The sequence below is a fragment of the Cervus canadensis genome, chromosome 8 (assembly GCF_019320065.1).
Source record: "Cervus canadensis isolate Bull #8, Minnesota chromosome 8, ASM1932006v1, whole genome shotgun sequence".
Classification (NCBI taxonomy): Eukaryota; Metazoa; Chordata; class Mammalia; order Artiodactyla; family Cervidae; genus Cervus; species Cervus canadensis.
The window spans coordinates 57,158,047-57,174,448 of NC_057393.1; the positions used below are offsets into that span (position 1 = coordinate 57,158,047).

Below are 16,402 nucleotides of genomic sequence, written 5' to 3' on the forward strand. Positions count from 1 at the left end.
AGAAAAAGAACTATGCAACCTATGAAATGGGTTTCCCAAGTGGCACAGTGGTAAAGAATCTGCCTGCCAGTGCAGGAGATACAAGAAACACAGGTTCAATCCCTGGGTTGGGAAGATCCCCTGAAGTAGGAAAACGGCAACCCACTCCAGTATTCCTGCCTGGAAAATTCCATGGACAGGGGAGCCTGGAGGGTTACCGTCTGTGGGATCACAGGGTTGGACACAACTGAGCAAGTGAGCACACACAGCACAGCAACCTTTGGAACAGTTTACACAAACCACACGGTGACCATAAAACTGAAACCCAGAGCAGAGACGTGAAACACAAACAACAGAAAATTTAGAAAAATGTCATATACAACCACCAAACTGAGATGACAGACAAGCAAGGGAAAAGAAACTATGAAGATACAGAACAACCAGAAAACAAAAGGTAGAATGGCAATATTGAGACTTCGTATATCAATAATCACCCTAAATGTAAATGTATTGAATTCACCAGTTGAAAGACAGAGTGGCTGGGTGGATTAAAAAACAAGACCCAACTATATGCTTGTCTCCAGGAGACTCATCTCAGCTCTAAAGACAAATATAGGTTCAAAGTGAAGTTATGGAAAATTATACTCTAGGCAAATGGCAGCAAAAACAAACAAACAAAAAAACAGGTGTAGCCATACTCATAGCCAACAAAATAGACTTCAAGCCAAAAAAGATAACAAGAGAAAAAACGAGGATAATCCCTCAAGTAGACATAGCATGTGTTAATATACATGGACCTAACCATCGGACACGACTGAAGCGACTTAGCAGCAGCAGCAGCAGCAACATGGGAATACCAACATATATGAATTAATTTTAACTAACCTAAAGGGAGAAATTGACAACAACATAAGAATAGTAGGGAACTTTAATACCCCCACTCACATCAACAGTTAGATTATTTGGACAGAAATCCAATAAGGAAACACAGGGCTTCAGTGAAACATTAGACTAGACAGACTTAAATAAATACAGAACATTCCATCCAAAATCAGCAGAATACACATTCTTTTCAGGTGCACATAGAAATTCTCCAGGATAGACTATATGTTGGGACACAAGTCCTAATAAATTTAAGAATGAAATCATGTCAAGCATATTTCCAACCACCTGTATGAAACTATAAGTTGATTACAAGTGAAAGGATGGAAAAATCACAATACGGGGAGACTAAACAACATGGTACTGAACAACTATTGGGTCAATGAAGAAATCAAAAGAGAAATAAAAAAATACCTGAAGACAAATTCAAATGAAAGTACACCATACCAAAATCTATGTGATGCAGCAAATACAGTTCTAAAAGGGAAGTTTATAGCAACACAGGCTTACCCCAAGAAATAAGAAAAATCTCCAAAAAAACAGTCTAAGCTTACACCTAAAGAAGTAGAAAAGAAGAAACAAAGCCCTAAGTCGGTAGAAGGAAGGAAATAAAAAACAAAAAACAAAAAAACCTGGTGGAAATAAATTAAAGACTAAAAAGACAATAGAATGAAACTAAAACCTGGTTCTTTGAAAAGACAAGCAAAATTGACAAATTTTTAGCTAGACTCACCAAGATAAAAAGAGAGAAGGCTCACATAAAATCAGAAACAAGAGAAATTATTACAGATATCATAGAAATACAAAGGATTGTACAAGAGTACTCTGAACTGCTATACATCAACAAATTGGACAACCTAAAGGAAATGGACAAAATCTTAGAACAAACAACTTTCTAAGACTGATTCATGGAGAAACAGAAAATCTAAACAGACTGATCACTATTGATGACTGAAACAGTAATCAAAAATATCCCAAAAAACAGAAGCCCAGGATCAGACAACCGGCACATTTTGCCAAACATTAAAAGAAGGATATCAAGCAAAAAATTGAAGACAAGGGCATGCTTCCTAACTCACTTTATGAGGCCAGCACTACCTTGATACCAAAACCAGACAAGAACAAAACAAAAAAAGAAAATTATAGGCCAATGTCTTTAAAACATAGATGCAAAAATTCTCAACAAAATAGTAGCAAACTAAATGCAACAGCACATTAAAAGGATTATACACCATCATCAAGTGGGATTTATTCTAAGCATACAAGTGTGAGTCAACATCCACAAATCAATCAATATGATACACCGTACAAACAAAAGGATACAAATCATATGAGTATCTCAACAGATGCAGGAAAAGCATCTGACAAGATTCAACATCCATTTATGATTTTTAAAACTCTCAATAAAATGAATAAAGGTCATAAATAACATATGTCAAATCCAGCTAACATCTCACTGAACAGTGAAAAACAAAGCTTTCTCTCTTAGATAAGAAACAAGTATACCCACTCTCACCACTCTTATTTACTATAGTATTGGAAGAATTAACATTGTTAAAATTTCCATATTACCAAAAAAATCTACAGCTTCAATGCAATTCCTATCAAAGTTTGAACAATATTTTCCACAGAAATAGAATGTAAAAGTTCTAAAATTTGTATGGAACCACAGACAGCCTTGAATACCCAAAGCAATTCTGAGAAAAAAAGGACAAAGCTGAAGGTGTCACACTCTCTAATTTCAAATTATACTACAAAGCTATAGTAATCAAGACATATATAAAGAATTCATGCAACTCAACAACAAAAGAACAAATTTTTTAAATGGACAGAACTCTAAGTAGACATTCCAAAAATTACATGCAGGTGGCCAACAGGCACCTGAAAAAATGTTCAACATTACTAATTATTAGGAAAATGCAAAGCAAAATCACAGTAAGATATTACCTCATGCCCAATAGGGTAGCTATTATTAAAAAAAAAATAGGCAATAACGAGTATTTGCAAGGGTGCAGAGAAAAGGAACCCTCATACACTGTTGGTGGGAATGTAAATAAACATCATGGAGATCTTGCAAAAAATTAAGAATAGTACCACCATATGGTCCAACTATTCTGCTTTTGGGTATTTATCCAAAGGATATGAAAACATTAATTCAAAGAGATATATACACTGTTACGTTCACTGCAACTTTATTTACAATAGCCAAGATAAGGAAACATCTAAGTGCCCATCAACAGAGTAATGGATAAGAAGATGTGATACACATGCACATACACATGCACACATACACATACACAGTGGAATACTACACAGCCATAAAAATATGAAATCTTGCCATTTACAATATAAACGGACCTTGAGGGTATTATGTTACTTGAAATGTCAGATGGAAAAGATAATGTATGATTTCACTCATATGTGGAATATAAAAAGTACAAAAATAAGTGAATAAATAGAATAAAACCAAAACAAACCCATAGAAGGAATTCCCTGGCTGCCCAGTGGTTAGACTCCATGATTCCACTGCAGGGATCTCAGTTCCCCAACCAGGGGATCCCATATGCTGTGCAGCCAAAAAAATTAAAAATGAAAACAAAATAAAAACATAGATACAGATAACAGATTGGTGGTTAGAGGAAGGGAAGAAGGGTTGCAGGAGGGCAAAATGGGTAAGATGGATCAACTGTATGGTGCTAAATGGAAACAAGATTTTTGGTAGTAATCACACTATAGTATATACAGAAGTCGAATTATAATGTTGTACACATGAAACAAATAGCTATAAACCAGTGTCACCTCAATTTTTAAAAGGTGCAGAGTCTAATAGACTTTTGCCCAAAGAAGATACACAAGAAGCCAACAAGCACATGAAAAGATTCTCAATATCAACAGCCTTCAAGGAAACGAAAATCAAAAGCCCAATAAGATACCACATCATCCCCATTAGGAGGGCTATAGTCAAAGAGAAAATGACAAGAGTTGACAAAAAGATGTTCAAACTAAACCCTCGCACACTACTAGTAAGAACATAAAATGGAGCAGTCACTCTGGATAATGATTTGTAGTTCCTCAAAATGTTAAACATAGAGTTACCATACAATTTAGTCATTCTACTGTTAGGTATCTAGCCAAGAGATACACAAACGTGTATCCACAACAATCTTGTTCATGAATGTTCATAGCAGTATTATTCATAATAGCCCTAAAGTGAAAACAACCCAAGTGTCCATCAGCTGTTATGTACACGTTAACTGCAGTACACACACTGGAATATTATTTGTCAATAAAAAAAATTAAGTACTGATACATGCTACAACATGGATGAACCTTGAAAACATTATGCTAAATGAAAGAACCAGAAACAAAAAAATTACATACTCTACTATTCTGTTCATGATATATCTAGAATAGACAAGTCAGTAAAGACAGAAAATAAATTAATGATTGCCTGGGAATGGCGGTAGGGGTGGAGGAAATGGAAAATAATGGATAATGGGTATGGAGTTTCTTTTCGGTGTGATAAAAATGTTCTAATCAACCATGGTAATGATCATATAATTCTGTGAATATACAAGAAAAACAGTCAATTGTACATTTTAAATGGGCAAATTTCATGGTGTTATGTCTCAATAAAGAAGCTGCTCTTAAAAAAAGAAGAAAAAAGAATAAACTTTCTCAAAAGAAAACATCAGGGTCCTGAGGTTTTACTGGCAAGTTCTATTACATAGCTAAGAGGGAACACCGCCCAACTGATTAGACTAGCATAAATTTGACAGTAAAAATAGTGAAGAAAGTGTGAAAGGCTGAACTTTCTCACAAACAAAAAATGTTTTTAAAAAGTCAGCAAATCAAATCCAGCAATAATTAACATCATGAGCAAATTCTGAAGGAATGCAAGGTCAGAAAACAAATTGATTTACCAGATTAACTGGTGAAACAAGAACAATCACGATTATCACAGTGGTTGGAGAACTGACATCCGACCCCCTCACCACTAGCTCCCAGTACTGCCGTCTGGCTGACACACACGGTGCTCACTTTGGACAAACATGTGCAATGTCTTTCAGAAGAGAATCCTGTGGTGTTAAAGGCGACGTGACCTGAGAGGTGGAAGGCAGGATAGTTTACTGCAATATTAATTTTTGTCTTATCATTGATGCTTCAGAGGAATGAAAAAAAGATACCAACTATTCTGTTGCTTTGTTCTTTCATGGGATCCCCCTCCTGATCCAAGGGAGGTGGGCGGTTCTTTGTGATCCCTCACTTTAGTGGAATTCTGTGCTATAGGAAGGAAAGTAAAAAGTTGTTTATCAAAGTCAGGTCCTTGAGAAGATTGGCCTGCAGAAGAGATGTCCTTGTTAGGGGAAATGGAAGCAGCAAGAAAGAACAAGAAGAGTCCCATGATTGGGAAGGATGCTATGGTTTGTGTCTCACAAGTCAAGGACCTCACCCACGCCCTGACAGTGCCCTGGCAGCAGGAGACGCGATCTAGGAAGGCAAAGGCTACTCAGCACACCAAAGAGGCTGGGCCCAGGCACCTAGGCTCCTAGGCACAGCAGAGATGCCAAAGGAGAAAGTGAGCCTGTGCGCAGCAGAGCTCTGCCCTCAGTTTCCAAGATCAGGTAAGCGTCCCTGGTTCTCGTGGGACTCATCCGTATCCCCTGACCCTGAACTGAGTCAGACTGGTTTTCTGCCAGCTCTCAGGGTAGGGGGGTGAAGTCAACTTGATTTAAAGAAAAGACAAAGTTAACGAAGACAAAGTGAACTTGATTTAAAGGAAAGAAAATCGTGCTGTCACCAGCAAAGCCCACTGGGATCCCCAGGAAACATAAGATGGAATCTAGGTGATAAGATAAGGTCTAACCTCTTCCTTTGTGCTTAGTCTAGTTTCACGTGTTCATTGGTTACTGCATGCAGAGGCCCTGCACAGGGCAGGCACTTCAGACCGGAGTTCCCGGTGCAGGACACGGCAACCCGCAGATCCGGTGCGGAAGCGAGGGGCGCCATACTCAAGATGGTGGCAGTGGGCCACGTTCAGTCGGTGCGCCCAGCACTGCGGTCTCCTCCCCTCCCCTCTACACAGAATCCCTAAAGGCAGCCCCGCCCCAGGCTTGTCCAGCGAGCAAGAGAGCTTGCAGCTCTCCATTCTCTGTTAAAAGAAGAAAGGTTTCCTTTGCTTCTGAATCCGCTTCGGTCTCCTATTGGCTTAAACATCAGGTAGGAGGGCCCTTGCTGGGAAGGGACTCAGGAGGGTTTAGTAGCAATGTAACTTTCCGCACACCCACTTTGTACTACGCATGCGCAGGATTTGTGCAGGGGACGCAGGAGACAGACACACCGGGGACGGATTAGGGAAGCAGGCGGCAAAGCTCTACCTCTCTTCCGGGGCTGGCCACTGCTTGAAGTTTCCCTGGGGGTCACAGCCAGGTTCTCCCCTCTGAGGGTCCACCACTAGCTCCTGCCTGGTCTTCGGGGCATCCTTCAGGTCCCTGCGCAGGTGGAGGGTGCCTCGGGCCATGCTGTCCAGAAAGCTGAGGATCTGCAGGCAGCTCTGGATCTTGGGTGGGAGCAGGCTGGCAGAGGAAAAGGCCGCACTCAGCAGGTCAGCAAATGGCCTGGCCTTTGTGTCCTCCCAGGAGGGCGGAGGGGCGTCTTCTTCCTCCAGGGCCCCAAAACAGCCCAGCAAGCAGAGGTCCTCAGCCAGCTTCTCAAAGAGCCCTGTCCTCCTAAAGAAGTCACCGTTGACAGGGTCCAGGTACAGTGCAGCAGACAAAGCACAGAGGGTGTGCAGGACAAGGTCCAGGGTCTGGCTGGGGGACACTGCCCCCCACGTCTGCAGTGGGGGCTCCTGGAGAGACCCCTCCAGGTCAGAGAGGAGGGACAGCAGCCCGTTGAACCCACTGGAGACTCTGAAAGCAGCGCGGCCTTTGGGGGTCTCCAGGATCCGGAGCAGAGACTGAAACCAATGAGATAAAAGTGTGTGAGGTCCAGGCAGCAGATCTTTAATGCTGAGCTCCAGCCCAGCATTGCCAGAGCATTCCTGATGCTCCTCCAGGATCCGTGCTAGAGGAATAGCGAGTTACCCAGGGGCAATTCTGAAATATTGGAAGGTCAGTACTGTTCCTCTTTATTTTAGTTTCGGGTTGCCCCTCAGCCTTCCTCTAGATTGAAGTGACATGAAATCAGGCTTACTCACTGCTGTGGATTGTGGCACCTACTTAATAAATACTTGCTAAACTCATGGAATGAACCACTTTCTATATTGCAAAAGGAAACAGTGAAATCTATATAAAGCAGTTTATTACTATTTACCTTCCTCTATGTGCAAGCGCAGGTACTTCTAATAAATGGAAGATAGTCAGACAAATCTGCTTAAAACCTGGTGTTAATATACAAGGGAATTAAGGTGGAAAAGAGAAATCCTTAATGGAGGGAAACATATAGGTATAGCATATAATATAGACCATGTGCGGATTTTAGGCTGTTAGAATGCACATAGTAGAATCTACCTTTGCAAGACTGCTGAGGTTTTTCTGGACAGCCAAACTTTTAATTCCCTCTGAAATCAAACATTTACTAAGCCCTTCTGATGTACTATTCTTTGCTCTTAGTATCCATGATATACACTAGGTGCTCAGTAAATGTTTTAGAAGGAAAGAAGGACTGCTCTTAAGAAGTTCTCATTCTGGGCTAAAGTCTCACACCTAAGAGTGAAGAATGGATGGATGATTTTAGATAAATATCAAAAGCCTTGAAATTTTGGTATTTAGCTGTTTATTACTCATGAAAATTGAATGGGACTCCATCAAACACCCAGGTCTCTTAAGCATGTTTCCCAGAAAATGACTAGTCCCTGTAGTTTTGCTAGTAGGTGCTGGAGGAGTATTTGAATTGTTTCATCCTTTATGATGTTTAATGTTCTAGTGACACAGGAAAGAGAATTTTCTTGGCAGGCACAACTTAAAGTCAATTTCAGGATGCTTGAAACAAGGTTCAAAGAGAAAAAAGTAAAGAAAAAAAAGTTCCTAATTTGGGAGAGAGGGGTGAAGCTGTGTCTTAAATACATGGCTTAGGGTGATAGTCTGTGGCATAATACATAAAAATCCAACGACAAAGAGAAAATTGATGGGTCAGAAAAGGGAGCGAAGGGACTAGACTTCTAAATTCTCATATAGAGAAAGTCAAATAGAAACTCAGTAAAGTTATAGGTAAATATGAAATATGAAGTCATGTACTTTGTGGGAGAAAGTAATTTTCTAGTTCTATCTCTAAAATGCTGATAACTCTAACCTAACACTAGTGCTTGTCTGAAACAATATAACGTGTACCACTAGAACCCAAATTTTATTATCTAAGATTATAATCTGCTACAAGAAGCTTGAACTGCTTGGCGGACGGTGAACCCAGGCATGCGGTAGGAAAGGATGAAATGAGCCAGAACTAAGCTAATGCACACAACCTAGGACTCTTTCAAAGATGGAGAGAAATGATGACCAAGAAGCTGCTTAAAGTGTTCCCACTGCCCCATCAATGATATTTCAAGTAAACAAAACAAAGACTGTAGAAACTAGGAGGATCTATACAAGGCCAAAGGTCACGATTATGCTCAAAATGGACAAATTATCATATAGAGTGAGGTAGAAAGATTCATCCTTACCAGTATGGGTCAATTGATCTTTTCCCAGTTATAGGAAAAGGAAATGCATGACTTATGGTGGTTAGATCAATCATTGCCCACCACAGCTCAGGGGGATGGCTGTGGGGAAATTGAATTATTTTGTTCTTTAAAAGAAACCCAACATCAGGGTCACCCACTTACAGGTGATCAAATCAGAGTCATGGGATATGCTTCAGGGAAATGGGCTTTCCAGACTGTCTGACAGACAGAGGCAAATTGAAACAGTAAAGACTAGTGTTTCTAGTGATAAACGCTTTCTCCTCCTAGGTGAGGATATGACTTAGCTACTTCTGTTGTTGTTTAGTCACTAAGTCATGTCCGACTCTTTTGCAACCCCATGGGCTGTAGCCTGCCATGCTCCTCCATCTGTGGGATTTCTCAGGCAGGAATACTGGAGCGGGTTGCCATATCCTTTTCCAGGGGAGCTTCCTGACTCAGGGATCAAACCCGTGTCTACTGCATTGGCAGGCAGATTCTTTACCACTGAGTCAACAGGGAAGTCCAACTACTTCTGTATTTTGGCTCAAAACTCAGGAAGGATTGCATTTATAGACAGGTCCTTACAGAGAAGATTATTTGTAGACTATTAGAACAGATTCTCCAGGATGGTAATGTTGGTGAATGTAAAAGCTTATGGCTTAGCAGCACAGAGTTCCCTAGACTAGGCAGGGACTTTCTCTGAATACACAGCATCACCACAGCTGCCGTCCCAAAATCCCACCCCCAACCCTGGGATTCTGGGGCCAGTTGTCTGTGCCTGCCTTGTATGAGCAACTCACTCTAGACAGAATTAACACTTCTTTACTAAGGTGGAAATGCGCTCTAACCTTCAAGTATGCTGAGTGGTGGTAGTCTCTTCCTGCCATCTGATAATCCACACGAAAGGCTGACTGACCATTAGCGTGTGGTTCAACACTGTCTATCTCAACCTGTCTCAATGTGACTAGTGCCATAAAAAATAAATAAAGTACCAATACATCCAGAAATCTGAGGCTCTAGGGTGTTAGACTGTCTAAATTTATGTGAGTGCTTTCAATAGCTCTGAAAACCACTATTACGTTATTCAGGGCAAATGGAATGAATGGAAGTCTTCTGCTTATCACATGACACGTGACAAAATAAACACCCAAAAGAGAGAATGATTAACAAATAAAACTAATCAGATTATAAGCAATTGTCTGAGTGCTAGATGACCACTAAAACTCCCCTATTCCCTTAAGAAACCACCTTCCAATTATCCAGTTTGATACCAAATATTGCTCAACAGATCTCCGTCATTCCAAGTGCTGAGAGCAGATATTTTAAAAAGAGATCAACACAATAATAGCTATCCTTATGATCTGTGTCTCTCAGAGGGTCTATCCCCTTAATTCCTAGATGGCACTTCTCTCCTCCTATAGGGAGGGGGGAAGAAAAAAAGGAATGGCTGTCCTTAATTGTTGCTTTGTTTGATTTATTAAATTCAGAGTCATTATCTAAAATGGGGGTAATGTCATTAGAACTCAGGCTTCTCTATTATTTCTTGGGATGGGGTTAATTTCATATTTGCAGAGTCATAAAGTAAAGAGTCCAAAATCTAATTACAAAGACTTAATTTCATAGCAACTAAAGAGAAACATTTCTATCATAAAGGAAAATAAATACTGCGCTACTTCGGGAAACGATTTGTCAGGAACTGGGGGCCTAGGAGGAGGGTCTCCATTACTGTCATTCAACTTTGCATGATAATGCATCACCTAGGCTTGCAAGTCTGCGGAAGGGAGTAAATTTAATCAGCTGAAGTCAAAGTAATCAGGCTAGGGTTGACACATTTCAAGAAAGGTCAGCGTTAAGCACATTTTCTCCTCCTTAACTCAGTTACCATGTCATCGTCTCTGAGTTAGTATTCCTCCAGCTTGAATCTATAAAATGGATGTCTGCTGCAAAGCGCTAACTATGTTAGGACTAACAGGATTTATTTCACATTCTATTATTTGTTATTCCTCATAATTTTCCATGTGTCATGCTGGAAGACGGGTGAGGTAATGCAATTAAGCTCAGAGTTGAACAGCTAAATGTATATTAGCAAATCAATCTGAATTTGTGCATAACCCAATCATGGTCCCACTGGCCGTGGAGAGGAAATTCATTTGCTTACATTATTCTTTAACTCGGTTATCATTTGCCAGAATTAGGTGGTGAAGTCACATGTGCTTCTGTATTGGTATGGAAGCACCACTGGATTTTTGGAAGCAACTGCCTTAAGTCACATGTTTCTGGAGGAATTTTCTCCTCCAGGGCAGCTGGCTAATTCTCAGGGAAAGGAAGCGAGGGTGGCACCATGATGTGAGTATACTTCAGAGATGGCAAACCTTTATCAGGTGGTGGGGTGGAAGGTCCTGCCTTTGAGGTCCCCACATTCCATCACTTCCCCTTCATTCTACATCTGACCCACTTTGCAGGCACAGGGCAGGCACACTCTCAGGGACCAAAAAGGGAAATCTAGCCAGAACTACTTTTACATCTTTGTTTCCCAAGGGGTTCCCAAAGTGATTTAGAACAAAGGCCTATCTCATATCAGATTCCAGCAAATGTTGGCTAGTTGCTCATAGGACTCGATGGTGGGCAAGGCTGGAACAGGCTCTCGGACCCAATCCTTCCCCACAACTCACCAGAGCTTCAGTGTGTTATCAGCCTGGCCCCAGAAGAGCCATGGAGGCTCCAGGCACCCTCCCCACTGCCCAGCAGTAACTTGGTACCCAGGAAGAAGACAGCACATTGAGCGCAGGGTGAAAGTGAAAGTGAAAGTCATTCAGTCGTGTCTGACTCTTTGCAACCCCATGGACTATGCAGTCCGTGGAATTCTCCAGGCCAGAATACTGGAGTGGGGGTAGCCTATCCCTTCTCCAGAGGATCTTCCTGACCCAAGAATCAAACCTGGGGCTCCTGCATTGCAGGTGGATTCTTTACCAACGGAGCTATGAGGGAAGCCCAGGGTATGACTGTGTTAAAAAAGCTCACACAGTATTCATCCCTAATGTACTCTCTTGGTAGTGTGATACTGAAATGATATTAAATCTGTAAAACACCATGGCTTCACATTGCTAATTCTGGAAATTCAGCCTTATTACCGAAGGTCTGACACTCCAGTAAGGTGCCTCTGGGCTATCAGATAAGCAAGATGAACTTTGGAGCAAAGCAGAGAGTTTTTCTGTAATAGGCACAAAAACACTGTATTCTCCAAAACTTTCCTCTCCATGGATCTGTTTGACTATAAATGTGAAAATGCCAGGTACAGTTAGGGATTCCAATTATTCATAGAAAATCAAAGTCCTGACTGCCTTGCTCCCTTCCTTCCCTGTTCCTCATTCAAATTAAGGTGAACAGAGACATATGAGAAAAAAATTCAACAAAGAGCATGGTGAAGAGAAAAGACCACCAAATTTTTAGTCACTAGTCTTAGGCTCAAATTCAACTTCATCTTTGAGTATTAGAATCTCTCCAGGTCTGTCTCTACTGCCACGTCAGGACTGGACCACATGAAGCCAAGGTGCTTTCCAACTATAAACTCTCATTAATTCTTGCTATCTCTCTCCCTTAATCTCCCCTCTACATGCTCCCTTCAGACCTGTTGCTTCACATAACCATGGAACTCCAGTATCTTTCAAAAGACCTTTAACTTTCCTTTTTTGTTCCATTACCTTCACTGACTTTTTGACTCTGTGATTAAATCACTGTTTTGATTCTTGTCATCTATGAAATGCACAATAACTATAGTTAAAATGTCATTTTTGAGTGGGCTTCTCCTGACACATTGGCTAAGGTGAGCTCTACAGGCTTAGGTCATCAGATTACATGAATACAGCTACATCAGTGCCTGACACTGGCTTTGCTGAGAAATTAAGTAGGTAAAATAAACTAAATGTCGTTCTCTAACTGTTAAAATGGCTTTGTACTGAGATAGTCATGGCTAAATACATTTGAGGGTTTAATTTTGGAAGTGAGAGCAACTTTGTGTTATACAAAATTCACCAGTGGTCCAGTATAACATGGTAATGAAACAGGCGTGTGTATTGCATACAGGGTTCTTTTGCAGATGTGATAGGTCTGATAGATGTGATAGGTCCCCAAATCAGTTCCCTGGGGGATATTTGCATTTCAGTCTGCTTTTCTCTTAAACAGCCATAAACAAAAGATAGGGTATTTTAGTTAAAGGTATAAGCCCCCACAGACAAAAGAAATGGAAAAGCAGGAACAGAAAGAAAATTGTGAGAGCTGTAAGGCTGATGATACTTATTATCATCTTTAACTATTTTAAGACAATTTGATGATGTTTAACAATATTATAAAAACAAAAATATATGCTTTCCTTTGTTGTCCAAAGGTGACACCCTAGTTTGACTTCTCCTTGTGTAACCACTGTTACTGTGCCTTTGACTGCCTTTGGCTTCCTCTTCCCAGTTCAGACATTTGCTCCTCTGTGACCCTTCCTCAAACATGCAAGGCAACTCTGGTTTCTACTTCTCTGTTCCCATGGCAGCCTGCTTTCAGCATCTACCAGGGCATAACCATGCTGCATCACCATGATTGCTTACTTAATATTAGTCCTAGTCTAGAGCTACCAGTTAGCAAAGGCTGAGTTTCATTCAACTGTGTGTCCTGGGCACTCAGCATCAGGCCTGGTAACTAGTAGATGCTCACTAAAGGCTGGGCAAGTCAACAAGGCAGCAGCTCGGCCACCAGCGATTCGGGCTCCACATCCATAGTTTACAGTGTGGCTGGGAAGTAACTGCCCAACCAGGGGCTACATTTCCTGGCACCTCATGCATCCAGGTGAATCCTGCCCAAGGAAAATTGGACACGCACCAGTTCTAGGCCAGAAAAAGAATGTGTGCCATTTCCTTTGCCCTCCCTTCCTTTGTCTGCTGGCTGGATTAGATGCCTAGGTGGCAGTAGTCCCTGAATGACATTCCTCCCAATTACTGATTGGACCATATGTAAGAAACCTCTAATGTGCCAGGCTATTGAGTAGGTGGGATTTATTTGTGACAGCAGCTAGTACTACTCTACCTGTATGATAAGTGACCAAGTGAAGGAATGAATGCACGGGCAAATGCCGATCACTTGCTGCATGTCCATAGGAAAGCCCATCACAAAGGAGGACATGACATCACCTTCAGGAGATCCAGTTTCAGCTGTATTTCCCCTTGAGTGGACGAGCACAAAGCGCCCACAGTGATGCTCATGTACTCCTCGGCGTTGATGACTGAGAGCTGCTCCAAGATGCTGAGTGAGGCTCCCCGGTAGCACTCATCATCCAGGAAGATCTTGATGAAGGGCACCATGCCGTGGTCTTTCAGGACAACTGGGGACCAGACAGACAGTATTGCTAGAGTGATGGGTGCCTTGGCACCTTAGTTTCAATTATAAGGACAGCTTTTCTTTACAATTTCCAAGTTTGTTTGGCTACATATGTATGTGTTTTTTCCACCCATTAGAAACTTTTTTTTTCAAAATCAATACTTACTGTTAAAATAAGAAGAGGAATAGAGAAACTATGTAGCTGAGAATTTTTTAAAAAACCGCTTACTTCTCTAGTGAGAATTCTGCTTTTGAAACCACGCTCCCCCCCCCCCTTTTCTAAGTAATATAAACTTTAATTGGACATACCTCTGAAACTTATTTCCACATAATTCCCTAATCTAGTGAAGTGAGTGAAGTCGCTCAGTCGTGTCTGACTCTTTGCGACCCCAGGGACTGTAGCCTACCAGGATCCTCAGTCCATGGGATTTTCCAGGCAAGAATACTGGAGTGGGTTGCCATTTCCTTCTCCAGGGGGTCTTCTCGATCTAGGGATCAAACCCGGGTCTCCCGCATTGTAGGCAGATGCTTTACCGTCTGAGGGCAATTCTTATCTTATCAATTCTTATCTCTGCCTAAAGTCTTGTTGAAAGCAAGCCAGAATTTAAGAATGAATTTAATTCATAGGCAGTTTCTTGGGATGGTGGGGGAGCAGAATCAAAGAAATATGGCTAATGGTATGTTTTTTGTTTAAAAGTAATCTTAAGAATTTCTTCCCCAGGATTGATCTTTGGAGTAATCACATGTAGAATAAGAACCAGGAAGTAACTGGATCATTCAAATGGCATGATGTAGATTTGAGCTGGTCAACTCCATGAAGCAGGATTTCCCAATTATGGGCCAAGGATTCCTTACATGGAATCACCTAGGGGGCCTGTTTAAAAGTAGATTTCTGGGCTCTACCTTGACCTGATAATTAGATCTCTGGGAGGGAGCCTAGGAATATGTATCTCCCTTTTAGCCAGAACCTCCAGGAAATCTTTTATAGTCTCCCATTAGAGATGCTCTCCCATAATGAAATAGTCATTCACAGTTGGTATAGTTGACTGTGAGGGCCCCAGGTAAAGATGCACCAGATCACCAAACCCACTCATGTCACTTTTTTGATGCATCTGCTTCATAGTATAACATACATGCATGTATTTTTAAACATGAGAGCCACGTGATCTCAGGAAGCTAAATTTTTCTTTTTAATGAATGAAGCTACGAAATCCATCATGGGCTAGAAGCACATCAAATTATATCTCTAAAAATGATGACAATATTTTACAATTCGAATCTTTTTATAAATGCAACTATAATCAGTGCAGCAGGATATTAAAAGATTTTACTGGAGAGAAATGGGGTTTCTGTGGTCTCATAAATTTAAGATAACTCTTTGACTCACAACCTTATTTAGCAACCTAAACAGTAAAAAGTGTCAACTGATGTGTCTACCAATTTACTGATGATCACCAGACATAAAGCAGTAAATGGACATTAGCCACAGCCATAGTGCTGGCTATTCTTTGGATATAGCCTTTGAACACTGACATAAATCATCAGGAAATAGTCAGTGTTTCCCCAAGCAGTCACAATGTGAATTTGGTACCATTCTCACCTGCATTCCTAACTGACCCTTTCAGAAGCGTGACCACAGTTTTCAGCATCACACAAGTCAGTTCTCTTTCTGTATCTTGAACTCCAGGATTGAACTCTTTGTTTCCTGCCATATTTAAGAAACAATGAAAAAAAAAAATTTAAGTACATGTGATATGGCCCCAAATCTCCAATTCTATTACTTTTCTATCCTCTTTGTTGTCGTTGTTCAGTCACTAGGTCATGTCCAACTCTGCGATCCCATGGACTGCAGCACACCAGGTTTCTCTGTTCTTTACTGTCTCCTGGAGTTTGCTCAAACTCATGTCCATTGACATGTCCACTGTCTATCTTCTTAAAGAAAGATGAATATCATGCTTCCATTGTAAAGGAGTGTGCATCCCAACTTGTAAGATGTGACCCTACAATCCCTACATCAGAAGCTCTCCAACTTGAATTGCATCAGAGTCCCCTGGAAGGCTTATAGAAAAATCCAAGGTATGTACATGGGGCATGGTTAGGCAGGAAAAGAACCAGGCCAGCACTCTTGAGGCAGAGGTGAGGGGATGCTTCCAAGAAGCCATGGGTATACAACCCAGCAAGGCACAGAAAAGTGTGGCCAAGTTTAGAGGGGCAAGCTGGGCCAGCAAGGCCCTGGTTGTTGACCTCTATTCCAAGTGGGAGATCACTGGGCCCTACAGCACCATGTGAGCAGGGTGGTCATATTCCAGTAGACCCCAGAGCTGACCCCACACATTTCCCCCACCCAGAGCTTCAGGCCTCTCTGAAAGCCCTTTCCCTTTTGCATTCCTGAGGCCTTGTCGTGTTGTCGCCCCATCTACCCATCTACGCACGCAGACAATAACCTGTGCAGGAGGTATCTGATAGCTTAGAAATCATCAGGCCTGAGTTAGCCCATGAGTTGGCTTAAAGTTACACCTA

At 41.4% G+C, this 16,402-nt stretch overlaps 1 protein-coding gene across 1 annotated transcript in view; it reads right to left on the reverse strand.

Moving 5' to 3' along the window:
- WDFY4 (WDFY family member 4) overlaps positions 1 to 16,402 on the reverse strand; it is a 251,632-nt gene that overhangs the window by 190,703 nt on the left and 44,527 nt on the right. The window contains 3 exon segments of the mRNA XM_043476353.1: positions 6,240 to 6,820; positions 13,696 to 13,886; positions 15,483 to 15,587. Coding sequence (XP_043332288.1) covers positions 6,240 to 6,820; positions 13,696 to 13,886; positions 15,483 to 15,587 — 877 coding nt within the window.